Source organism: Tasmannia lanceolata, unplaced genomic scaffold (assembly GCF_043159265.1).
Source record: "Tasmannia lanceolata isolate RefF3 unplaced genomic scaffold, GAP_Taslan_0.1 ptg000034l, whole genome shotgun sequence".
In the NCBI taxonomy this organism is placed as follows: Eukaryota; Viridiplantae; Streptophyta; class Magnoliopsida; order Canellales; family Winteraceae; genus Tasmannia; species Tasmannia lanceolata.
In genome coordinates this window covers 432046-458834 of record NW_027518711.1, presented here as the reverse complement: position 1 = coordinate 458834, position 26789 = coordinate 432046, and the positions used below count along the sequence as shown (strand labels likewise).

Genomic DNA, 26789 nt, shown 5'->3' with positions numbered 1-26789 from the left:
TTCCATACCTCATCTTGCTAATTATAATCGTCTTGATAATCAAGTCTTTAACTTAAGAAGAAATAGTTGGAACTTATCTTACTCACTTGGTCTAATCTAACATAGTCAATTCGAGAATAAAAGGGTGCCTTCGAAAGGGTATTAAAAAAGGCAAAATTTTTAATTATAACCAATTCACCCCCTCTTGGTTGCCTAACCCGCATTTCACAACGCAAGTAAGTTTCAAAGCAGTGGTTGACTACCTCAATTTGGCCATCAGCTGGGGGATGGTAGGTCATTCTCATGTTTTGCTTAGTCTCCTCCAAGCAAAAAAACTCCATCGAAAACTTGCTAATGAACACCAGGTCGTGGTTACTAATGATAGACTGAGGATGCAACTTAAAGATGTTATCAATGAATACTTGTGCGATAGCAGCAATATATGGGTGAGATAGAGTGCAAAAGTGAGCGAACTTTGTAAGATGATCGACGACCACAAATATGACACTTTTCCCTCGTGAAAGAGGCAAGCTATCAGTAAAGTCCATGGAAATATCGACCCAAACTTGTGTCCGAATTGGCAATGACTGAAGAACATCTGGACTTGCCACTGTCTCACCTTTGTTTCGTTGACATACCTCACATTCTTCCACATATTTTTTGACTTTTCGTCGCATCCCATTCAAATAGAAGGCGGGTATATATACCCACTTGTATGTGCAAAGGAACCTTGAGTGTCCAGCAGAAGGTGATGCATGGAGTTCCTGAAGTATATTAGCTTCTTAGAAGAGTGAGTAGACAACATCATTCACCCTTTATATCTGAGACATATCGAGTCCCATAGCTTGAAATGGCAGTGGGGTCTTGCTGTAATTTATGAATGATGCTCTGAATTGAAGGATAACGAGTCCACTCCTTACAAAATGTCTTCAAGGTCATTGCAAAATGCTCTGAATAATCCATTCTCCAGTATACAAAATAAAGCTTCAGCCACTACATTTTCAACCTTCTTTTTATAAATGATTTCCTAAACATAAACCATCAACTTAGAGACTCATTTGTGCTGCTCCATGGAAGAAATCTGTTGCTCCATTATGTACTTTAAATTCTTATGGGCAGTCAGTATTGAAATGTCGCCCGATGAGATATGGCCTCCACTTTGTGATTGCGTGGACGGTAGCCATCATTTCCTTGTCATACATTGACGCCTCCTGGTGTTTAGAGGACAAGGCCTTGATTGTAAATATTAAGGGATGAACCTCCTGCATCAGTACACAACCAACACCTATGCAGATGCGTCACACACTATCATAAATATTTTGTTAAAACTTGGGAAAGAAAGAACCGGTGTAATGGAGATTGCCTCTTTTAATTTTCCAAAGGAATCCTCATCCGCATCCCATTTGAAGTTGTCCTTCCATAGTAGAGCTATTAAGGGAGTACCTATTTGCCATAATCTCGCAAAATTTTCTGTAATGGCTTGTAAGCCCAAGAAATCCCCGCAATGCTTTGATTGTGGCCAATTTAGCCAGCTCGACCGTAGCTTTAATTTCTAAAGGATTTGCTGCTAGCCTGTCCTTTGAAACAATATTACCAAGGTATTCAACCTCCGTTCTTCCAAAGATCCATTTCGATCTTTTAACAAACAAACAATGCTCCCATAGGACGGTGAGAGTAATTAAAAAATGATGCAGATGATCTTCTGTAAATACCCAAAACGCCCCCAAACCTAAATTCACTTTTCTCTTTTTGGGAGGGGTGTTTTTGTCCTCTAGTGTTTGGCTTTGATTAGGGCTTCTTAAAGAAAGCCTATAAATATATCTTTTGAGAGTTTAATGAAACCCTAAACTCTTTTTCTACAGCCCTAAGAGAGGATTTTCGTGTGGAAGGAGAAGAGAACCAACTTTTGGGATCGGAGGGCGAAGATCAAGGTAAGAACTATCTTCTTTATTGATTTATGTTATTAGAAACCCTAAAACAAGAATTATGTGATCTTAAAAAGATGAAAGCGAAGGTTTGATTTTGTTTAAGATGTGCTTTAGGACTGATCTCAGATTCCTTAGGATTCGCTTTGTTATGGAATCTCTAACAAGCCTAAGATCGGATCGTTTTGGTTTTAGAAAAGTTTATCTTGAAGGGTTGAACTTAAAAGTTTAGATTATTTTTACAATAATCATGTGTTGATTCGAGCGTGAAATTAGATTAGTTGGATTCATCTCGTCGATACGAATCCAATGGATCCGACCACACGTGAATCGGAGCTAAAACGAGAAAGTTATGGTAAGTAGAAGTTTTGGTAAAATCGGGGACGAATCTGGAATTATCGCAAAGAAATTGTGAAACTTCGAAAATTCATAACTTCTTCGTTTCTTGTCCGTTTTCGACGCTCTTGTACTACGGCTGCAACTTGGGTCGGGTTTTACCCGGCCCGCATCAACCCGACCCGAAAATAGCTTTGGTTGGGTTCATGTTTCTCGGGTTTTGGGTCGAGCCGGGTCTACGATCCAAAAGCCCGCATTAATCTCGGGTCGAGCCGGGTTTGAAGAGGCCCAACCCGACCCGACCGGACCCGAGTTACTTAAGTTATAGTATGTATTTTTGTTCTAAATCATTGTTACTTTAAAAGTGAAAACTTAAAAGTAAAACTCACGGACGCACGCAATCACAGGGACTCTTTCCATCTTCTGTTCGTTTCCCCCCCTTTAGCTCTAGGGTTCAAGTTTCAACTAAATAGTTAATGCACTAAATAGTTTGTTGTTTATCTCATATGAGTATAATCATTTTCATTTGGTAATGCACTAAAGTGTTTGCCATGCTTGAGTTTTTCTACTTCTATGAGTTGAGTTGCCTTGCCAAACAAGAGTTTTCCTTAAAAAATTGTGTCAACGTAAAAAAACCCGACCCGACCCGACCCGAGATTTATCAAGGGTAGGGCCGGGTTTTGGAATCATGGGTTTTCCGGAAAAAAACCAGACCCAACCCGAGATATTTCTCGGGTAGGGTTGTGTTCTTCAAAACCTGACCCGCCCGACCCGAGTTGCAGCCCTATCTTGTACTCTACGAACATGCCAGAAATGAGTAATTTTTGTTAAAAATAGTTTCAAAATTTTTTGAAGATTCTATAATAATGATAATTCCAAAATACTAAAAAGAACCCTAGGACGGTTCACCGATTCTTTTCAAAAGAGGCACCAAAGGGTGTCTTGTGTCAGTAGGAGTATATATATGGCTGATAGGAGTTAAATTAATGATAAAACTCATGGCGAATATTCATACTCTTTATTGTAGGTAATTAAGATAAATGTGAAAAAGAAAGTATTCGTCATTGGAGGTACGTAATTTCGTACCACTTTAGTGATATGATTCGTCATTGAATGATGTCTTTTTTTATTACAACTTTCTATTCTCTTTGAAAATATGAAACATTTGATAGCCTTAGACTTTGATTTGGGTCTTGCATGCTTACCCTCATTGATTACAATTTATTGAATTTTGTATTCATTGATAACCTATGATTTTGCATTGAATATGTGACCCTCTCAGATATAAGAACCTTTTGATCATTGTATACCCAAATATTTTTAGAAAACCTTGTGGAACCAATGTGAACCACAATCTTTGGAACTTTGCATGAACCTTTCGACCTTTTTGAATATGTGAACACCTTTTGTGGAGGCTTAGGTTATATGTGAACTATAAGGGCCCGCACCAATGGGGGTTCGTTGGCTTTTGGGTCCCGTCAGTGGGTGTTATTCGCTGACCCTGTCGACGGGTATATGAACTTAGAAACTAGTTTTGAACCGCGGGCAGTCGGGTAAAATAACTCGTTTTTTGGGCTACGCCGATGACCTTTGGGTGATTTCGTACCTTTCTTATCGCTTTCAGTGATCCCTTAAGACTTTGTGACCTCTCTTATTGAGACCCACTTTGATGTGAAACTTTGAAATATGATTCTGTAAGCTTTGCTTCTCAGTTATTGTATTTGTATCAGTTACCTCATATGTAGTCTTTTCCATCTTCGTTTGCCTATTTACCCTCTCTCTATGTAACATGCCTTCGACCCCACTTTTGTGGTGCGTCTTTATGTACTAAGCTTTTTAGCTGACTGTGGTTTATCATTTTCAGACATTGACCTTCGTGGTGCGGACGAGGGAGCGCAGGCGTGATTTAGTGACTACCAGCTTTAGTTTATTCTTTTAGTTTCATTAGATAGTGAGTATTGTTTACGCATTATTGAGACTACATTATTTTATTTCTTTGTTGGTTATTGGGGAGAGTGAGAGAAGGATTAAATATTGATTATTTGGATTATTTATGCAACTTTGGACCTTTATTAATGTTATGTTGTGGGTGGTTTTATTATCGCTTTGTTAGCCTTGTATACTTGTAGGGGTTCCTTGCAGGTGTACGGCGTTGTCATGTTCCTAAGCCTTAAGTGTGCGGCTTGGGGGCGTGACATCTTCCCAAGACGAACTGAATATCAGAATAACGTCAAAGAAAACTAAAATAAACTTAAGGAGATATGGTCAGAAGTGGTCCTTCGTGAGGTTCTGAAAAGGTGGATGGAGCATTTTTTAGTCTGAACGACGTCATTAAAAATTCATAGTGACCATCATGCGTCTGAAATGGCTATCTTTAGAATGTCCTCATGAACACGACTCTAGTGGTACCCCGAGTGCATATCCAACCTCGCTTCCAGGGCATGTTCTTCTAAGGACGACACATTCTTACTTCTTGTAGGGGGGGGGGGGGGGGGGGGGGGGGGTTAGTCACGCGGGATTTTAATGTGCGGACAATAATGTGCGGGCTTCTCCATATTCAAGGTTTTAAATCTCGGTTTCGGTTTCGGTACAAAATTTCGGACGAAATCTTGTAAAAATTTCACCGAAATTTCCTAAATTTCACTGAAATTTTACCGAAACGAAACGTTTCGGCCGAAATTTCCGAAACGTTTCGGCGAAGTTTGGTACTTTTCCGACTCACTGTGAATTTCGTTTCATTTTCCACTGAAACCGAAATATTTCTGCCCGAAATTTAAAACAATGTCCATATTGTCCATGATTCTTTGGGGACTTGGACTTTAATGTGCGGACACTTAGGACTTTCGGGACTTTGGCGGGGACTTTTTAGAGTCATGTGGACATTGAAATCACCCGTTAGTCATCAACAAATACATGATTTTGAAGTCATAGAGTTTTAATAATCAATTTTTACTATGATCCCATGAATTTGTGGGCCTCCTAAAATATCTACGCAATATTGTGCATTTGTGGGTTCTACTAAAGTAGTTATTTCAGTTTGGATAGCGTTGGAGGCTCTCATCTGTCTAGGCCAATGTTAAGTTATTTGTTAGATTGATCTAAACCGTCCACTTGATAGGGCTTGGTTTGGATCTCCTATAGCCCCAAAATCAAGCCAAATATGGCGGCAATCTAAAACTGCCCACTTGATAGGGTTGCTTTGGATCTCCTGTGGAGACCACAAGAGATCCAAAGCAAGACTTATCAAATGGATAGCCGGATCATTCCAAGGTGGGACACACTATACCTTTGTGGAAGTGTCCTATCACATTTATAAAGTAACCTTCAAAAATAGAGAATTTAATCTCAACAGGATTCAAAATAAATGAATGGGTGATTTTAGAGCAACATAGCTCACATAGCATAAACCATCACCTTTCTAATTTAATCTCAATTGGTTGCAAAAGTTTACTAATTCTAGTGCTGAAATCAAACATTATGGCAGACACTTAATAATCAAACATTATGAGAAACTTATAACAACAAAATTATGAGGGTTTCAACTTCAATTAAACATTCGTCAACACAAACATTCATCAACATCCAATTATACAAAAAACCACCAAAATCAATGTTATATCTCTTGGTTCCTGTGATAGTGCAGAAAACTCAAGCAAACTGAACTGAGGCTCAAGGTTTTTTAGCCATACAATTAAACAAACAGGTAGGATGCATCAAATTGGATTGAAATATTGGGTTCTCTGTCCTCCTGAATTAGAAAAAATAAGCACATGACCATCTGGATTTAGTACCCTTTTATAAATGGATACAAGGAGATTCAAGAGAAATTGAGCCCATTAGGAATTTTATACTGTAGAGGACAGTCAAGATCTAAAGATTAAAAAGAAAAAGAAAAATTGCAACTATAAAGGCTCTCCAAATCTGACCCTGTTTCACTAAGATATGAACCTGAGCCATATATGATTATTTTCAACTCAGAGTGCAACAAAATTGAAACAAAAACAACTGATTTTTTTCAAGATAAACAGCCCTAAAGAGAGCATAAAGTTCAATGTAGCCAGTCCTATATTTCAGCAAAACTAGAGGAAATCCATCAAGCACAAAAAGTTGTAGAAACGACATTATTTCTGACATCTTTCCATGATTGAAAAAAAAAGAGCAGAAAGAATAAAACAAAACAGAAAGAATAAGAAAAATTGCAGAGCAGAAAGTTCAGTGAAGATAAAAAAAAAAGCAAAAAGAAAAAAAAGGGGAGGGAAATCCCTCAAACCTAAGAGTGTAAAAATGAGAGATTGAAGAAAGAGAAGGGGGAAACCACAACAAATCCCTTTCTTCCTTTCTTTTTCAAGACCAAGCTTTAAATCTCATTTTCTTCCTGGTAAATCCTCCGCCCAGAAAATACTTCTCCAGAGAGGGGAAAACGAGAAGGAGAGCAAAGAAAACTTTTCGAAACCCTAAAAACTGGAAACCATAGAGGGGAGAGAGAGAGAGAGAGAGAGAGAGAGAGGAGACCGGTTCTTTTTTGCTATAGATTAGGGTTCGTTCCTTTTCACAGAGATGAGGGTTGCGAGAGGGTTGCGCAAAAATATGCGAGGACTTTTTAAAGTTTCACCTCGGTGAGGTGAACATTAGAAGCGGTTCTTTTCACATAACTTGTGACTTTAAGTTCACTCAAGGGTGAAAGTTCATATTTTTCGGAATTTACCACTAACAGTGCATTTCAGAGATCTCGCAAAAAGACACCTACGACTAACGGCGGTTCTTCAAATCCGCCAAAGGTCACCAAAATAAATCGAGACTAATACACCCACCCCCCCCACCCCCCCCCCCCACCCCCCCCCCAAGTAGTCATCGAATAAGACTTTAGATCCTTGATACCAAGCTCATTATTTTGAAGGAGCATTAGAGGCATCCACCAGGGACCTGGCTATAATACCAACTTATAGAATACAGCTCTATCAAAACAGAAAATAAAGAAGAAGAAGAGAATAGAGTATAAAAAATGGAGAAAACGGTGAGTTAATTCGAGTAAACTTGGCCTCCATTTTGCTAATAGCACCAAAAGTGATTATTGCTTCCTGAATAGTTAATTCGAGTAAATTCGGCCTCCAATTTGCTAATAGCACCAAACATGATTAGTGCTTGTTGAATCGCCATACAACATCTACATGTTATAAAAAATAACGAGAGCATAATAAGAAACAGTCATCAGCAGAATAGGAAAAGGAGAAAATGGAAACCTACTGCAATATGAAAATTTAGTTGTAAGGGAAATCATCTAAATAAGGAAAACACACTTGTAACAGTTTTCCATTATTAAACTTATTGAAATTGATCAATAAATAGCCATCCAAAATTATTTTTTTCCCCTAAAAAGTTCCGCAAAATTCAAGAAGAGATGAAAACGCAATTACCTTCGAAACCGGCTTAAGTTTCAAACACGGACTATCCGTATGAGCGCCGACGATATGAAATCCATTCCCAGCAACATACCTTCAAAAAATTCCCCAATTTCAGCAACACAAAAATTTTAAATATAAAAAGGGAAATTAGTTGAATTTCCAAAACTCTTCATACTTTTTTCCAATCGCAAAGGCGACGATGGTGGAATAATTCCTTGTGAAGAAATATTTCTTCCCGGACTCGAGATTCCAGTCTTCTCTCTCCGAGACCTGCTCGAATCCAGCCTCCTTCAAACGCTTCTTCGCCTCATCTAAAATAGGAGCAGCTATTATAAACCCTAGAAATATCTAAGTGGCATGGCTAGGGAAGAAATGAAACCCTAATATTCTAAAAAAAAAAAACTGCGTACTTCTCGAAGAGGGACAAAAAAGAGAGAAATAAGAGAGATTAGATTTTGGAGCGAGTATTACCAACGGCATGAAAAGCTGTGGGAGAAGCGTTGAGAAAGTCGATGAGGTCGTTAACGACTGTTTCACCTTTGCATGGAGCCGCCATGACTCAGACCGATTGCTGCTTCAATGGCGTTGTGCTGTTTTTATAGGGGAGTCTCTGTTTTTTTCCGTTTGTGTGTAATATTTTATGGACGAGGATAAATTCGAACCCCTGTAGGATAGATAATTCACACCCTTAAAGGAGGCGATATAGCAGACTTTAACGCTTTTTAACTAAATTCATTTTAGATGGTTAGAATTTACCATTTATATACGAGAATAGAGTTGTGTCAACTCATATAGCTTATATAAAGTGGCGCTTAAAAACATAAGGGACTCACTTCCTAACCCTTCCATTGGTGGAGGTTGAAATGGATGAGTCTAAACCTCCATAAATCTGCCCATTTTTAACTTCCTATGGACCTGATTTTTTGTAGGCATCATATCCATCTAAGGACCCTTTCAAAGGAGTGGTTTCGATCACCCCAAAAATGTGGGCATATATATATATATATATATATATATATATGAGAATAGAGTTCCTAAGGTGTCACCTCATATAACTTATATGAGGTGGAGCTTAAAAACATAAGGGGCCCACTTTGTTTGGATGATCCAAAGCATTCATTTGATAGGCCCTCACATAGATAGGGTGTGCCCAAAAAATTAACTTCATAGGATCATCCTAACTCTTCCATTTGTAGAGGTTGAAATGGATGGGTATAAACCTCCATAAATCTGCCCATTTTTAACCTCCATAAATTGAAGGGTTAGGATGATCCTATGGACCTGATTTTTTGTAGGCACCATATCCATCTAAGGGCCTTTCAAATGAGTGGTTTGGATCACCCCAAAAATGTGGGCCCCTTATGTTTTGTGAGCGCCACCTCATATAAGCTATATGAGGTGACACCTTAGGAACTCTATTCTCTCTCTCTATATATATATATATATATATACATTTGATCGGTTAATATTTTTTATTTATTTTACATGTAAAATGATAATTCCACCCCTTTCCTAGAATGTCCTTTTAACTTTTTTTTTTTTGGTCGATGTACTGTAGCGTGGGTTTCACGAGTTGGAAATGAGCTGGCCGAATTTGTGCTTTGTGAGGTTGCTTTCTTTACCTCTTTGCTATTTGGATTCTCATCATAGAAGCGACAGTCATTTCTAGTACCCTTTTCAGCGAATACCGAGATTTATTAAAGTTTGGGAAATGATATTCCCCTCCCCCCTCCTCTTTAACGTTTTCTTTCAAAGGCAAGAAAAAAGGTTAAATGGGGTGAATTTATCCTCAAGTAGGAACCATTCTCACGGAAATCGTTAAAAGGGGAAAATATCATTCCCCTAAAGTTGCTCTTTCTTTTTTACTTGGGAGGATACGTTTTTCTTTCCTTTCTATCCCTTTCTAGCGAATAGTGAGATCTATTCACTGCCCTTTCTTCTCTTGGGCACCTCTTATGGCGTGAAAAGAGAAGTAAAAAATACACCAGAGGGGTGGCCCGGGGAAAGAAAAGGTGTTAAATATAACACTTTCCTATAAAATGTGGGCAGTGATAAATCGACCCCCATATAGGGCAGTGCTCGGAGAGAGAGAGAGAGAGAGAGAGAGAGAGAGAGAGAGAGAGAGTCGGGGTCAGTTTAAGATATTAGGGGTCGATTTATCACTGCCCTAAAATTTTATCGAAGATTAAGGCCCTTTTCGTTTTGGATTTTAAGAATTGATTTTAAGTCCAAAATCCAAAACGTATAGCGTGTAAGTAGCTACTTTTAACAATCTTTTATATAGATGAGATAATAGTGCAGCTCTATATTCATGATGCATCAAGAATAATCCATGATCAGATACACAACAGATCTAATAAAAATCAACACTATAGATCTATTAGTCTAAGGATTTAACCATGTAAATAAACTGGAATACAAAGAAGAATTAATGACTTTTCTCGATCAGCCATAGAAGTGATCAATTAGGCTTTATCTTCTACTACCTCTTTGGTTTGCCTGATCTTTAGTGGAAGTCAATAACAAACAATAATTGGTTTAATCTATTGGGGGTTGATAAATTCAACCCCTTTCAATCGGTAATCGCCCCCTTTAACAGCACTTTAATGAAAAATGGTAAAATCTCTCTCTCTCTCTCTCTCTCTCTCTCTCTCTCTCTCTCTCTCTCTCTCTCTCTCTCTCCCATGGTTTTAAATTTCTACTGAAATATGACGGTCCAAAAATTCGGGTTTTGGTGGAGACTGAAACCGAAATGGCACATTGTGGGACCCGATCCCGCGAGATGGGTGAGGCGCGAACCGCCACGCTCTCTCTTGGTCTCTCGTACCCACGCGAATGGCGTGTGCTTTTTATTATTGATTTTAACTACTCAACCAAGCAGGTAGCAACCAAGCCATAGGGTGCAAACAAACGTGCAACCCAGTACCCATAAGGGCAAGGGTAAGCCACTGAGCCTAGAAAGGTGTGATTTAATTCATCTTTTCCGTGAACTTGGGATCACTAAGGCAATCTGAATTCCACACAAAAGAGAGTGACATAGTCGCCACCTAGATGAGGGATCTATGACCCATAATTGACCAGAAGTCTAGACTCGTTACCTGGTTACGAGAATGTAAGGTATGGGGAGTTACCACCAGATGCACCATTCCTGCTCGATAATCAGTCTTCAATTCCAAAAGTTAACTCTTTTGAATTTCTTTTAAATGGCTCATTTAACTTTATATTAATGTGCGAACTACATGACATGCATCCTAAGATCTAATTTCAGTGTAATTCCTAAATATGTATCTTGATTTTCTTAATTTGTTTGAATTCAATCTAAGTTAAAGTTCTCCTAAAATTCTAATTTCATGGAAAGTCCTGAGTGATTTAATTATTTTTAATTTAAGGATTAATGTACAAAACCCCACCACTTATGTGTGGAGCCGACTTAGGCTTGGTATGCCACTCAAGTATCCAAGTTGCCTACGTATCCCAGCCTCACTAGAATCAGAGTCGATCGTAGTTCGGTGCACCTGAACTAAGCTACTCATGCCTAACTCATCTAAGACACCGATTTAGACTGGATTGACTGTTTTACAGTTTAAGAGAAATTATTTAGTTCAAGTTGAGTAGATTTTATTATCTTAGGACTCCATCTAAGATTCTATATGGTCCTACCTAAGTGCAAGACATCCATTTGACTGATGCAGGTGAACCTACATCCTAGGTAACTAGGCTTGTCCTATGGGAAAAATGGGTGACTAGTGTAACTAGATCTATTGGCACGGTTGCTATCCATAGCAAACGACCGTGATGAGGCTGGACTCCTGACTCTACGACTCCCTAAAACTTAGGACACAACGAGACGTAAGTGTTCCTAAGGGACCCTAAAGGTTCCTACGATAGGAGATCGTAATCCAACGGCTCCTAAGACGCGGATCGAGTTAATTCGATTTGTTAAACTTAATGATTTTTGATTTTTGAGAATTTTCGATTCCTAAACATCTAAGGAATACCAAAGGCTCTATGGTTCGTAAGTTTCAGCCTCGAATCGCAACCATGGAAGGGAATCGTGCTCTCAACACTTATATAATTTAGCACGTAAATTATAGTATCTTATTGCCTGGCATATTTCTCAGGATTTCCGTGGACAATAGACCTCGGAGCCAATATCATACTATAATTTACGCACTCCAATTATGCATGATTAATCGCAATTAGTATACGATAACGGTTGGGATCTCGGCAGTTAGACTATCGCGGTATAGCGAATTTACAATGGAGATCTATGAATCCTAAGGTTTCTGTTTCAAACAAGTTAGGGATTAAATTCATGATGTAAAGTTAAGATTTATTTGAGGTTTTTACCGACTTTTGTGTTGATTTGCTATTAAATTATGATTTATTAACATTAAGACCAGATTGCTTGGATTACAAAAAAACCCTAAGAAATCAAATCCCAAATCAGCTGAAACTTTTCCAGTAACAAGATATGGATGATTGTGGCTTATTAAAAAAATTTCATGAATTATATCATTAAGATTTGATATCAATTTCTGATTTTTCAAAATTTAAATCAGATTATAGATTAACACAACAACTTAAAGTATATCAATTTTAAATTAATCCAAACTTTCACAGAATAGAGATCTAGATTATTATAGCTTATTGGAAAACTTATATGAATTTTCATTAAGATTTGATATCAATTTCCAATTTCTCAAAATTCAAATCAGCTCATAGATTAACACACTAACTTATAGCATATCAATTTTAAATTAATCCAAACTTTTACAGAATAAAGATAATAATGAGATTAGACTACGGTATGACTTTCATAGACTTTTATTATGATTTGATGTCAATTGAAATTCACATAAAAATCGGATGAAACCAAAGAATTACTTAAAAAGCAAACCTAATAGTATCCTAAAATCAAATAAAAAATTCCAATAGATATATAATAGATTATAAAATTTTCTATCATAATTTCAAAACTTAAAAATTAAATCTCCTCCATAAAATCGATTTTTAAATAGAAAAGGGGAATTTGTTTCTTAGGAATTGAAACCCATTTATTAAAATAAATTACAAAACCATATTAAAACTTTGCAAAACCAATTGAAAATTTTTATCTCACATTCCAGTAACCAAAGTTATTGGTTTGTAAAGAAAAATTTTAAAAATTTACTAATTTAATACGAAAATGAATTACTGCACGTAAAACGAAGAAGCGATTAGAAAACAAATAAAAAAACCTTTTTTTCGAAAAAAAAATTTCATGAGAAATTCAATTTATTATTGAACATTAATTCTGGAGAGTTTCATCAATTTGTAAAACAGTCTTATATTTATTAAAAATGGCCAAAATTTAAAATAATTTAAAACCGGATTAAACTAATTCAGAAAAATCTGAAATTTTTTGGGTGTTCTGAAAATCAAAACATTGGTTTGGAAACAAGATTTCACAAATTTTGGACATGGTTTGATATACTTTTGGATTCGTTCATCAAGAAATAACCCCTTTCGGGGTTATTGTTTGAAAAATAGAATGAAAATTAAAACGGCCAAACCGCGATTGGAAATTAAGTTTCCAGTAGTATTTTATTTTATAGAAATCTCAAAAATATCAGTTTTTAAGGAAACCCACGTTTTCTAACAGTTGCTTTGATAATCCGATTTAAATCCATATTGAATAAAAAACAAAAGAAAATCATTATTAAATGGAGGAAATTTAATTTTTTGGTGAAATTTTAAATTTTGAAAACTTATAATCTATATTATAACATACGGGAATTTCAAAAAAAAATTCATTGATTTGATCTATCAAAAGTAAAACCGTAGCATGCTTTTCTACTTTTGATATTACAAAGATAAAGATCCTACCGTTGATCGCGTTCCTTGTCTCTAAGGTGCGTAGATCCGAGGTATACGCTTTGTCGCACCATTTTCTATGATGAAAAAGACCCAAAGATCCTTGATGTGTGATTTGTTGAAGAAAAAAATGGATTTTAAGAATCCCTTTTGTGAAGAACCCTTGAGAGATATGAACACACTTCAAGATAAGAGTTTTTTTTTGGAGGAGAGAGAAAAATGACGAATTTGGATTGTTTTCAATCCTTTCTAGGATTGTTTGCTTTGATTTTTATACAAAAAAAGCTAGGGTTAAGAGAGAAATAGTAATTTCCAATGTGAGAGCTCCCTTTTTGGCTTGTTTCCAATTTCCCCCTCTAGCTTTCTTTCTTTCTTGTTTTCAAATTGGATTTGATTACAATCTTAATTTCTTGTCAATCAAGACATGTATTCTCATTCCACATTGCTTCTTTGGAAGAAAACATTTTTAAGCAATCATTCCTCTTTTCCTTTCTTTCATTCTTTTTATTTTTCTTTTAACAAATAAGATGTCACAAGATGTCACCATTGTGACATCATCAATGTTGGGTGCTCAACTCATGTGGGTCAACCATGTGGGCCGCCCACCATGGTGGTTGACCCATATGGGTGAACCCACATGAGCTCCATCTTTGCGGGCTTTAGCCCAATGAGCAATTTCACACGGGTTTCGGGTTTTTCCGTAAAAAATCAATAAAATCTTTCTAAATTCAACATTATATATATGGACCCAACCCATTTGACATTTATATTGCACCCTCACACATGATCGGACCATCTTTTTTGGAATATAATTTTTCGGACCAAAATGCCCTTATTTGACTGTTAGACATCCAAATACGACCAAAATACCCTCAGATTGGTTCACCCCTAAAGGGAAAAATTAAAAATGGAAAGTCTTTGTGGTCAAACTTCAAAAATAAAAACTTTTAAAATTGGGTCCTTTCGGTGAGCAATATTAAACAGGATCATTTGGTATCCCCTGAAAATACCCAAAATGCCCTCAACACTTAGAATTTCCAAATTAAGCGAAACTCCTGAGAAATTCTAAATTTAGCAGGTTTTCCAAAATTCAGGAAATTATTCATAATCTCTCAGACATATTTCGGGGATCAGAAGAATTACACAGGAAAAGACCAAATTACCCCGAGGTGCTAGAATTTGGCGAGACTAGGGAAAACTCTGAGAAATTCTAAAAATAGCAGATTTTCAAAAATTTATGAACGGACTCAAGATTTCTTAGACACAACTTAGAAACCAAATATGATATGTTTGGAAATGTCTAAAATACCCCCAAAGTGCAAGACTAAGAGAAACTCTTGAGAGATCTAAATTTAGCAGGTTTTCCAAATCTTACGAAATTACTCCTAATCCATCAGTCGTACCCTCGAGATGGTTTTGGACATATGAGAAATGATTGAAATATCCATAAGATGATGGAGTTTCTAAAAATAGCAGCTTTTTCAAAATTTGTAAAATCACTCAAGATTTCTCAAATATAACTCGGGGGTCAAACGAGACACATCGGGAATGACCAAAATACCCCTACAATGCAAAATAGGCAAAAATGAGGGAAACCCTGAAAATTCTAAAAATAGCAGATTTTTTCATTTGCTTGAAAACTTGAACTTTCATCTTTCAGAGGCCAAAAGAACGCCCTAGAGACCTTCAGGATCGCGAATCAACTTCAAAACTCCCATAATGAAATGAAATCTACCCTAAAATGCATGGATGCCTAATCTAATGCTGAATACGGATTCAAAACTCGATGATACTACCGAATCTTTTGCTTTTTAAAGCGTAGCAAAATGGGGGTGTCTACACACATACCCAAAACGTGGCTTTATTTCGTACGAAATTTTGTTATTTCTGAAATTTCATGCAAAATTTTAGGGATTTTGACCAATGTTTTGGAATTTTTAATTATTTTATAGTTATCCCGAAATTTCGACCTAAATTACCAAAATTTCAATGATTTCGATAACAAATAAAATATTCTTTTTATTAGTCCGTCGGATTTCGAGCGAAATTTCAAAATTTTGATTTCGCAGGGGTACGAAATGTCTATCGAAACCGAAATTTAAAACCATGCTCCCTCCACAAACCATTCCTAAGTCTCCAAATACACAACCCTCTCTCTCTCTCTCTCTCTCTCTCTCTCTCTCCACAAACCATTCCTGAGTCTCAATACACAACCCTAACTTCATTAAGGCCCTTACTAAGCGGAAAAATGACTAAACAAAGAGAGTGAGAGAGAGAGGCAATATTTTAAAAAAATGCTCACATGTTCCTAGGCCATTGATCCATCAAGCCTAGGCAACACCATATTTAAAAAAAAAATGATAAGGTGATCCTAGGCCATTGATCCATCAAGCCTCCTTTACTGATTCACCATGGAAAGGATAAGCCAGTGATTTTTGTAATCTTTTATGTTAGAGTATATGCCCTGAAAAGCCAGTAGAATGACATTTATTAATTAATAAAAGCTTATTTCATGACATGAATGGGTAATTATATTAATGAATGTGCGTGATGTGCATGTTTTTTGACACAGGTTCATCCTGATGATTTTTCAGTTTTTTTAAGCAAAGCTGAATTTACCAGTGCAAGTTTAAGCAAAGCAAAGCAAAACTAATAGATTTTTGTTTGTTCTTTCATGATTCATATACACTGCATATTTTGAGAGACATAGAGTTTTACTTCTAGTTTAATAACAGATTTAAAAGTAGTAATCGAAATTGATGAATTATGTTTGGAAAGCTGATTTCGAAGATATACTGAGTTTAGATTAGGAGTTATATAGTTTGCTAAATCTTGATTGATCTGTATGAATCTATTTACTATGTATTGGATGACCCTGATACCTGTCTCCACTACAGCCTAGCACATCTCATCTAAGAAAGTAGTAAACATCCACATGCATGCTGCAGCTAAGCAAATAATCAAATATCAACAGATGGTAATAGAGATAATATGCAAAAGAGAGTAAGCGAAAATACTGCAGCTAATCATGTATAAGCAAGTAATCTAGAGATAAAATGAGCAGATAATGCTATAGCTATGCATGTGAATAATCATGTAATTAAAGTAAGAACAAACAAGTAATGATACAGCGAAGCATATGAAGAAGCATGTGATCAAAGAAAGAAATGACCAGTAATATGTAAACAAATAAGCAAGTATAAGTATGTGATTAAAGCAAAGCTATACTAAATAAATCAAACAACAAATCAAAGAATCAATAAAGGGATTAACGGAAGAAAAGAGGCTTGATAGGCTTGAGAGGGTAGTCATCCTTACCTATAGCCTGTATCCAATGAAATCAACTCTTATAAGAGTGTTGACTTCATAGTGCCGTCGACAACTACCTTTTCTTCCTTGTTATTGGTTGAAAACTATTTTTCCTTAGGTTTTCAAAAACGGTTTTATTAATTTTGAAAACAAGGTTTAAAAGGTTTTTGTCTGAAAAGGTTTGAAAAGTTTGTTGAAAGGTTTATTGAAAAGATTTGTTTGGAAGGTTTATTTAAAAAGGTTTGACTGGACTTGGGTGAACCCAAGCTGCCTACGTACCATGTGGAAAGGGATCAAGCCAAAGTAGTTCGGAAACAGCTTTTTGAAATACGCTCTTAGTGTTTTTTAAGTTGTTTTCATCTTTTATGTTTTTCAAGTGTTTTTATTATTTTTAGGTGTAACGACCCGATTTCCAGAACCAGGCCGCTACACCTATTTTGACAAATCACCTGAATTTTTTTTTTTTGAAGGAACAACTTAAATGAGCGGAAGCATTCACAATAATAAAATCCATCCATAATTGTAAAACTCACTCTGTTCCAATTTAAAGACCTAGCATTCCAAATAAAATTTATTACAGCCCGAAATTTAATAACTTAAACTGAGTTTAATAAAACGACAGGTGACCCATTTGTCACCCCACCCTCTCTATTTATTTCCCCATTCCCGCTTTATTTGTATGTCTTCGTTCGCGAAGGCTCCCTCTTCTACTAATCATGTGGAGGGAAATGTAGCAACGTAAGAGCAAGGAAAAAGGGCTAACGACATAAAAGCAACACGGTAAAATAACTATAAAAATTCTCAATGATCAATATTAGAATCCATTTTAAACTATACAGTTTTTCTCAAATCCTACATAAATGAGACATAACTACATTGGCATTTTATTTATTCAAATTACAAGAAGAAATATAAGTGGAAATAAATCAAGCAATATGTACTCTCATCCCCAATAGTGATACGGCAATTCCCAATAAAATCATGTTCGGTGGCCTTCCAGCCTGGCCGTCAACTATTGACCATCAAGGAGTCCTCCGTCCCCTAATGAGACGTGCTCCTTTCTAGGGTTCTCTTTGGGTCACCATATGGTTCCACCCGAAAATGCATTGTCAGCCAGGTGTCGTACGCTCTCAGCCTGGGTAACTTTTGGCTTTTGCCCAAGGATGAATCTAAGGGTCTGCCTTAGTCCTCCCTCCCTCATTTCCAAATCCTAGAATGGCATACAGAATCTACAATTTTTCTTTATGAACATGCTGGGTCTATTTTAATTTACAACTTTATCTAACATAAATCATAGCAAATTTGCTTTCTAAAATGAAAGTCTAAAGAAATATGGTATTGAAACATATGCGATGCCTTTACCTTCTAACACAGTCATATATCAAATAATCATAGGAATTACACTGAGTTACCGTTATGAAGCGAGTCCATATTCACTTGCCTTGTTTTTCCTTGGTGTTGGTAAGGAACGTCTCTATAAGTTGCGGAGGCAGCAATCTGTACAAAATATCATCATACGATAAGTGTTCTAACCACCGTTCTAACCATCCTATTTATCTTGTTAGGTTTAATTGGGTCAATTCTGTTTTAATCGCGATGTTGCAAATTTTTGAGTTTATATCGGCTACTCGTCTTCAAATGATCAAAAGACTTATCATATATATATATATATTAGGTATCGAAACATGCCACTGAATATTAATGGCATTCAGTAGATGATATTTCTGCCTCCTTATTATTATTTTTTTTTTTATCCTAGCCACCCTCCCCGTAGTGTAATTTAATATTCATATATGGTTACAGGAGCTGTCCCGCTCACCTAGTTTATTAAGCCATGTTCAGGGGCATGCCCGGAATCCAGTACATCTACCCGTATAAACCCACACATGTGTTTCTTTAAATACAACTACTCCCACTGCCATGGAATAATTTGACCCTTATATATGTATAAAACCCATATATGTATAAACCCATATATGTATGGAGTCACGTATATATATAAACCCATATATGTATAAAACCCATATAGGTATAAAACCCATATATGTATAAAACCCATATATGTGTGGACCCACGTATTTTTATAAATATATATATATCAGTGTGTGTTTCATTAAGTACAGTGGGTGTGTGTGAATATAAAAAATGTGGCTGTGAATTAAAAGAAAATGGTTGCACGGCCCACCCATAGGATGATCTCACCGTCCAACTGATGGTTCACCGAAATCCAATGCATAAGAAATTTTTTTTTTCTTTTTGACATATGATCACACCCCCTTTCTTCCCTGGACCTCCCTCTTAACACAAAAAAAGATGCTAATAAGGGTGGCCCAAGGTAGAAGGAGAGTGGGTTTATTCATTCCCTTTTCTTTTCCCTTTTTTTTTTGTTGACTTTATCCTCTTTGCCTAACACATACGTTTTTGGGTTTTCTTCTTTTCTTTTTTTTTTGCAGGTTTTGGGTTTCATGAAGGTGGATGATGAAGATGATGGCTTAACTTAGAATTGAAGGCATTAATGGGGTTCAAGATTAGAGGCCATGGGATTTGGGTTTTGAGCTCTCACAAAGGATTTTGAGAAAACAGAAGTTGCAAAGTATTCTTATCTGTGTTATTTTCATTTTTAATTGGCTGTAATTAGGGCTTAAATTTTTGGATTATAATCAAGCAAGAGTTTGGAGTTAATAGTACTTACTTGGATTTAGATGGAAAGGTAACCCTAAATCCCCTTTTCTTCTTCTTCTTCTTCCTGTTCTTCTTCTTCTTCTCTCTCTCTCTCTCTCTCTCGGTTTTTTTTTTTTTGTTTTTCTTTTTGGACGGCAAATCAAAATGGGTAGAAAAACCCATACGTTGGGTTCTTTTAAAACCCACAAATTAGAAAATTTTTTTTGTCTTGTTTCCCTTTTCCCCTTTTTGCTTCCTTATTTGATATGGCCCTAATAGGAAGTATTTTAAGTTGATTTAACTATACTTAGAAGTAATTTATTGGATTCTCTCATTAATCCAAGTTTCTAAATTTGTTTCCCTTTTCCCCTTTTTCTTCCTTATTTGATATGGCCCTAATAGGAAGTATTTTAAGTTGATTTTACTATACTTAGAAGTAATTTATTGGATTCTCTCATTAATCCAAGTTTCTAAATTAAGTTTCTTAGTAAGCAAGAAATGCCCTAAGGCTATACTTAACTACCTAAAATTTTGGATTTACAGTGATCTACCCAATTTATATAATTAGGTTATCAAATCTGATCTGGGAGATTTTAATTTAGTGTGTACCTATGGCATACAAATTTAATTGGAGGGTTTTAAATATAATTACAATATCTAGTAAATTTGAGGTCGTTACATTAGGTGTTTTCACCCTTTTAGCTAAAGGGAACCTATAAGACAACACTCCGTACTCCACAGCCTGGCGAAATGTCAACACCAAGGATAGAATCCCTGAGGCTAAAGGAAAATTCCTAAACAAGTGAACTAGAGTCCATGAAATGAATGATAAGAATCCCAAGAAGGAATTGACATAATCTAATAAGACTGAGCTAGTCTCTAAAGAAGAGGAGATAAATTTCTAAGCTAAATGACAGACTCCTAGATATAGACAGAATCCTAGGCTAAAGGATTGACTCCTAAGCTAAAGGACTGACTCCTAGACTATAGGATAGACTCCTAAACTAGTAACTCTAATAAGAAGGGGAGTAAGGTGGTAATGAGACTGAGCAGGTCTCCTAAATAAGGGTTCCAAGTGACCTTATCATTGCCCCTGCAATGATAAATAAGAACAACTAATAAGACTTAGCTAATCTTTAATCCATAGGGGATGAATAACTAAGGAGACTCAGTCAGTCTCCTAAATGTGGACTTCTAATGAGACTAAGAAAGTCTCCTAATGGTGGGCTCCAGGTATCCTAATCACAGCCCCTGCTATGATAAAGAAACATGTTCGTCCAAGGGTTCCCCATGGGTTCATTCAATCACCTTATTTTGATGATTAACAAACTCAAATTGATTAGTCATTTATGGACTAATTGTTTGCCTTGAGTGTTGTGCTGTGGACAGAAAATTCACAGGTTAATCCATGACAGCACCAACACACCACTGATGGCCTATGCTTGAAGATGGATCAAATGCAATGCAAATGAGCTAAAGCATACTTTGATCAATCATACCTTGGAGGATCAACTAAGGAGAAGCTCAACATTAGTCATCTCAAAACATTGAACAAACAAAGGAAGATCAATGAAGGCCAAAGCTTGTGGATCAACAACTTGCAAAGGAGCTGGTGGTATCATCCTTGGAAGGTGTCAAGCAAAGGGCTCAACTTTGAAGATCACAAAGCAAGCCATGCACTCAAAGAGAAGATCAAGTAATGGCTACCTCAAGAATTCATTCAAGAGAGTGGTAAAAATGGTAGATTGTATCACCTATCTCTCTTGTATTTTCTCTTATCGAGGAACATCTTAAAACCCCTTAAAAATATATTTTCAAGAGACTAACACACCCTTTAATGACTTAAATGGATAAGTGAATGGCCATGGTGGTGTACCAACATGTTGGGACCCATATGACATTCAACACAACATTGAACAAAATAGAGTTCCGAAGAAACAACCTGGACCAGTAACTAAATCCTATCAAAACTTATTTAAAATATTTTCAAATATTCTTGAAAATATTTTTAACATATAGCTCTCATTTTTCTCATATCCGTAGAGTACAAGAATGTAAAAATCCGACTAGAAATGAGAGAGATATGAATTTTACAAGTTGGAAGTAGATTGCTGGAAATGCAGTCTCGGAACTCCGAGACATTTCTTGAAGCTCCGAGAAAACAACCTGGGACAAAAAAATTATAGCCGTTGTGGCCGAACGGCTAATTGACTGTTTGACTCGAAAATGACTGTTTCGCACCTAAAACGGTCATATTGAGTTAGGACTTCATATATACCCATTCAAAGGGTCCAAAAGACTTGATGAACATGTTCCAACCTTAACAAACCCTAGAAACTCACTTGCAACCATTTTTGGGTTAATTTCTCTCACCACTTCTTTGTGCCTTGATTTGTGAAAATTATTTGAGATTGGTTTAGGCTTTGAATTGCAATTATTTTTTGAGAGAACCTTGTGGGAGCTTCATTGTGCATTGTAGCCTACTTAGAGGCAAAGTATTTGTCTTTTTCTGAAAGCACTTAGATCTCGGCGGTGCAGGAGAGACAAGAAAAGTGGAAGGGCATTCAGTTTTAATTCCCTTGGGTGAAGGGTTTAGTTCTCGGTCGTGTAGGAGAAACATTGTAAAGGTGGCAAGGGCATCCTCGTTTAATTCCCTTTGGTTGTAAAAGCCTTAGAGCTGGGCGTTGTAGAGGTCTCAATAGTGAAAATCCTCAAGTGCGATCTTTAGAAGAGTGGAGTAGGCCGTTTGCCGAACCACTATAAATCCTTGTGTCACTTGTGTTGGTAATTTCCTTTCTCTCTCACCCTCTCACTCTATTATTTGTGCTTGCATTTTTTTTATATATTTAGAATTGTGTGAGTAGTTAGCATTTTGGTTTTAATTGAATAATTATACCATGCTAACTAGGCTATAAATCACCTAATTAAGTTTTGCTAATTAACAAGGGTTTTGAACTTATATTAATTTGTAATATTATTTAAGTTCAACTATGTCAAACTTAATTAAACAAGGGATAAGTCTTGGGTGAAATTTTAGAAAATGTTCTTAAAAGACAAAAGTTTTATAAACATCCTATTCACCCCCCCTCTAGGTTGCCAAGCCAAGTCACTCATCGGATTTCAATTGGTATTAAAGCTAGGGCTCTTGATTAAGACCCTAACCGGTTAAGAGTTAAAAGATCTAATTTTTGACAACTTTAAAAGATGGGATCTAGTCTACCTTGTCTTGATGGTTCTGATTATGGATCATGGTTGATCCGTATGAAGACTTATCTTTGTGGTCTAGATAGTGATATGATGAAGATAATTCAAAATGGTTTTATTTTAAATGCTGAATCTAGAAAAATAAGTGATTATGATAAAAAGTTATCTTCATTAAATGTAAAGGACCTTATTGCTATATGTTGCTCCTTACCACCACACATTTATGAGAAAGTATCCTCATGTACTAATGCTAAAGAGATTTTGAACAAACTTGAAAAATCTAGTCAAAGTGAAATCCTATGCTTAAATGGAATAATTGAGTAATCAAATGAAAATGCTTTGAAAAATATTGATTTCATATTTGAAGAACTACATTGTGCTTTTTAAGATTTGAATAAGAAACTTGAGGATCAACTAGCTAAGAATTCAAACTTGAAAAATAATTTAGCTAGTATTTATAAGGAGTTTAGGTCACTAGAAATAGATCATGCACATCTTAGTGAAGAAAATGAAATATTTAAAAATAATTTTATTGAACTAAGTGATACCATTGCTTCACTAAGAGAAGAAAATCGACTCCTTAAAGAAGAAGAAGAGAAAATCAAAATACTTTCATCTCTTGAATCATTGAATTTTAAAATGGAAATAAATGATTTGAAAATCAAGAATGAGAAACTTGAGTTGGACAATTACAAACTACAAGAAAGTGTAAAACATAATTGTCATCATGACCATTCTTATAGATCATCATGTTCATCATGTCCATCTAACTACTCTTATGCATCTTGTGATTATTGTGGTAGAATTGGACATTACAAATCTAAATGTAAGTTTAGGTTTGTAAGAAGTACCAAGTTTGTATGGATTAGAAAAGATTCATATTATAGGACAAACTTGAGTGGAACCAACATGGTTTGGGTTCCAAAACCCCCTACTTGATCTATGTATGACTTAGTAGATATATGGATGTGCTTCAATGGTTATATTATATGAAAATGGTTGCTTGGATACAAAAATATCTATCTTTCTTGAATGCCATGGATCCATATTTTGTGCTTAAATGGCTATCTTTTTGAAAATCCAAAGCCTATATGCTTAGAATATTTATATTAGACTTTGACACATGGTACTAAATTGTCATATCTATTGGAAAAAGGTTCCCTAGATATCTCACTTGATGTCTAGTTTAGGCTTGAGCTAAAATTGTCAAATCCTATGGAATGTATGCTTCTAGATACAATATGTTTGGTTCCCATATATCTAGTTAATTTTGAGCTTAAATGCCATATCATTTGTGTTTATTTGGGTGCTAGATGTCATATTCTTAATTCCTTGCATCTAGCCTCATATGTGTTTTAAAGATCACATCTTTTTTTTAAGAAACAACTTATAGATACAATAGACTTATATTGTTCGATTCTTGTGTATCTATATGTACTACTCTAAGTGCACACACTAAGACTTATATCTTCTTGCACTTAGTGAACATCCACAAAAGAAAGCCACTCCAGAGAACTTAAAGTGAAAAACCATAATTATGCTTATAGGAAAATCAACCACATCTTTTTGCCCATGTGTTCAAATTAAATCTTCAAGTACATCTTCAAAATTTGAACCTATTTTGGTAGTTGCTAGGAGTCAAGTTAAATGATCATATCATTCTACCAAAACCAAAAGAAAAGAAACCCATAGGTTCAAACACTTGAACTTCAATGAAATTTTTTGGCAATCAAATAGTACTTGAGCAAAAATTGAGAAAATGCCAAAGTATTATTCTTTGAACTCTATTTTGAACAAAAGTGGCATTTGCTAGATTATTTGATATTTAATGTATTTATAATATTATTTCTAGCAAACTATGGATCTATGTGTTATGTCTAGAAAAAGTAATGAATATCCTTCCTTAGACATCTTTCTTGCCCTATGTGAGCAAATATGGTTCCAAGTCCCTATGCACCTAGTTGTCCTTCACCCACTCACAAGTCTTTTCTATTATATGCTAAAGTGTCATCACTCTATATAATATGAAGTCTTTGATGAGTCATGTGTATTTGTATTCCTAAAAGCTTATAATGAATAACCTCTCGTGACTAGTATGGAACTAGAATCTTAGATGATATGTATTTAGTCATGGTTGTTCTTCTTTGAAATACATATGTCCAAGGTGCCCACTTGATATCTATCCTTAGAGTCCTTGGATCCATCCCTAGATTCTCATAGAATATATTTTGTAGGAAAAATTAAAAATGGTCTAGATTAATGCATTTAAGTAAAATTGAAAATATCTTGTGAATCTAGTATCTTATTGGGCATATTTCACCTTAGTGGTTGATACCCTATACTTTGTGATGGGAACATGTGTCTCCCATTTTTGGTTTTTCATTGGCTTATGCACTTTGTGCTTAATGCCTTTTCATTATATGTGGTTTGAGGATGTAGGGTGTAGATGGTTAGACCTTATACTTCATGTATCATGATCACCTTGTCCAAACATTGTTGACTATCCATGAATGCTTTGATACGGATCATATCTTTCTCATAAGGTATACTCTCATCGTCATGAATCATGGATGTCTCTCTAAGACATGTTATTTCATTGACAACTCTTACTATGTATTAGTCCTATAGAATTGAACTCAATTTGGTATATATATATATATATTCTATAGTTATCACCCATTGTTTGATAATATCTACACGTATGAGATGTTAAACCTTAATCTTAAAAAATTACTCAATTGGTACCCTTAGCCTTCTTAGTTTCTAAGAGGGAGACGGTGCATTCACCTTAATTAAATTACTTAACCATGTGGTCTTGTGCCAACATTTCAAACATAAATAGGTATACATTTATATGTGATCTCCATAGCTAGTTATGTATGTTACATACTTAGGGAAGTAAAGCTTGAATTTGAAAATATGATATCACATTTAGAGGGAGCATGAGCCAAAAAATTGCAAATCTTTTGTGCTATGCATGTTTATCATGATGAGCTAGACTATGATTATCATTTTATCATGATAAATCGACACTTGGAGAGTAAGTGTTATTGTAGCCCGAGGGTTGAGTCTAACATGTCATCTTTTGAAAAATATATCCAAAAACCTTTGGAGTTTATGCAAGGACATCCCTTTAGATTTATACATTGCATGATTCATTTTCAAATGGGGAGCTTAAAGGTAAATTTGTCCTTAGTTACTTATCATATGATTCATAATGTGGTTATCACCTCACATATGATAAGTACACTCATTTGGAGCATGGTTGCTCCATATGGGTTGTTCCGGCTTGTCTTGTGCTTTTATGTGTATTTTTTAATTTAAGACAAGAAGCCTATAGCCTAGGTCTTAGTGCCATATTCTTCTAGGCTTGGATGGTCTAATATGATATCATTTATTCTGGTGGTAAAGTATTCCATTGTCATATCTTTAGCCTATTGTGTCATGTCATACCTTAAATCTTAGGTTTATCTAAGGCCAATGACAAATACTAAGGGGAGAGCCAATTGTTGTCATCTTTATGTTTATATGGATCATTGTAAGATGCTTACACTATCCATTCAAATATTTCCCCACTAGTGGTGTTAAAAATTGCATATCTTTCTAGACATACATTCATAGGAGTGAACTAAAATTGCTAATCTTAGTTTCTATGGATTTGATTGCTTATCATGTGTACCTTCACTTGGATATTTGTATTTTCATGATAAGTTTCACTGTCATGCCATATATCCTAATAGTTAGCCATATTATGATCAAATATCCATTTCTATGCATGACAATTTAAGAGAATATTTTTAACTTGAAAAATATATATTCTTACTTATCATGATGAGTCTATAACTACACATCATCTTATGATAAGATTCTAATAGGAATTTAAAAAAAAGGGGGCTTATTATGCTAAACTTTAAATTTGCTTGTTTTTCTTTCATAATAAGTAAAATAAAAGCTTTAACTTGCAAATCTCTTATTGTATTACAGGTCATAGGGTAGATTAATATTGGTTTTAATCATATACTATGATATACCCTAAACATTTATGCTAAAATTGAAATGTCTCTTTGTTTTTCCCAATATAGGCTTGATTTGTATTAGGTCATTTGTTTTCTATGTT

General features: G+C 35.5%; 1 protein-coding gene across 1 annotated transcript in view; it reads right to left on the bottom strand.

Moving 5' to 3' along the window:
* LOC143859583 (putative aspartyl aminopeptidase) overlaps positions 1-8302 on the bottom strand; it is a 56170-nt gene extending 47868 nt beyond the window's left edge. The window contains exons 1-3 of the mRNA XM_077370237.1: positions 8114-8302; positions 7818-7953; positions 7655-7733 (exon numbers count right to left, since the gene is read on the bottom strand). Of these exons, the coding sequence (XP_077226352.1) occupies positions 7655-7733; positions 7818-7953; positions 8114-8198 (300 nt within the window). The 5' untranslated portion in view covers positions 8199-8302. The remainder of the gene's footprint in view (positions 1-7654; positions 7734-7817; positions 7954-8113) is intronic.
* Positions 8303-26789: the final 18487 nt, after the last annotated feature.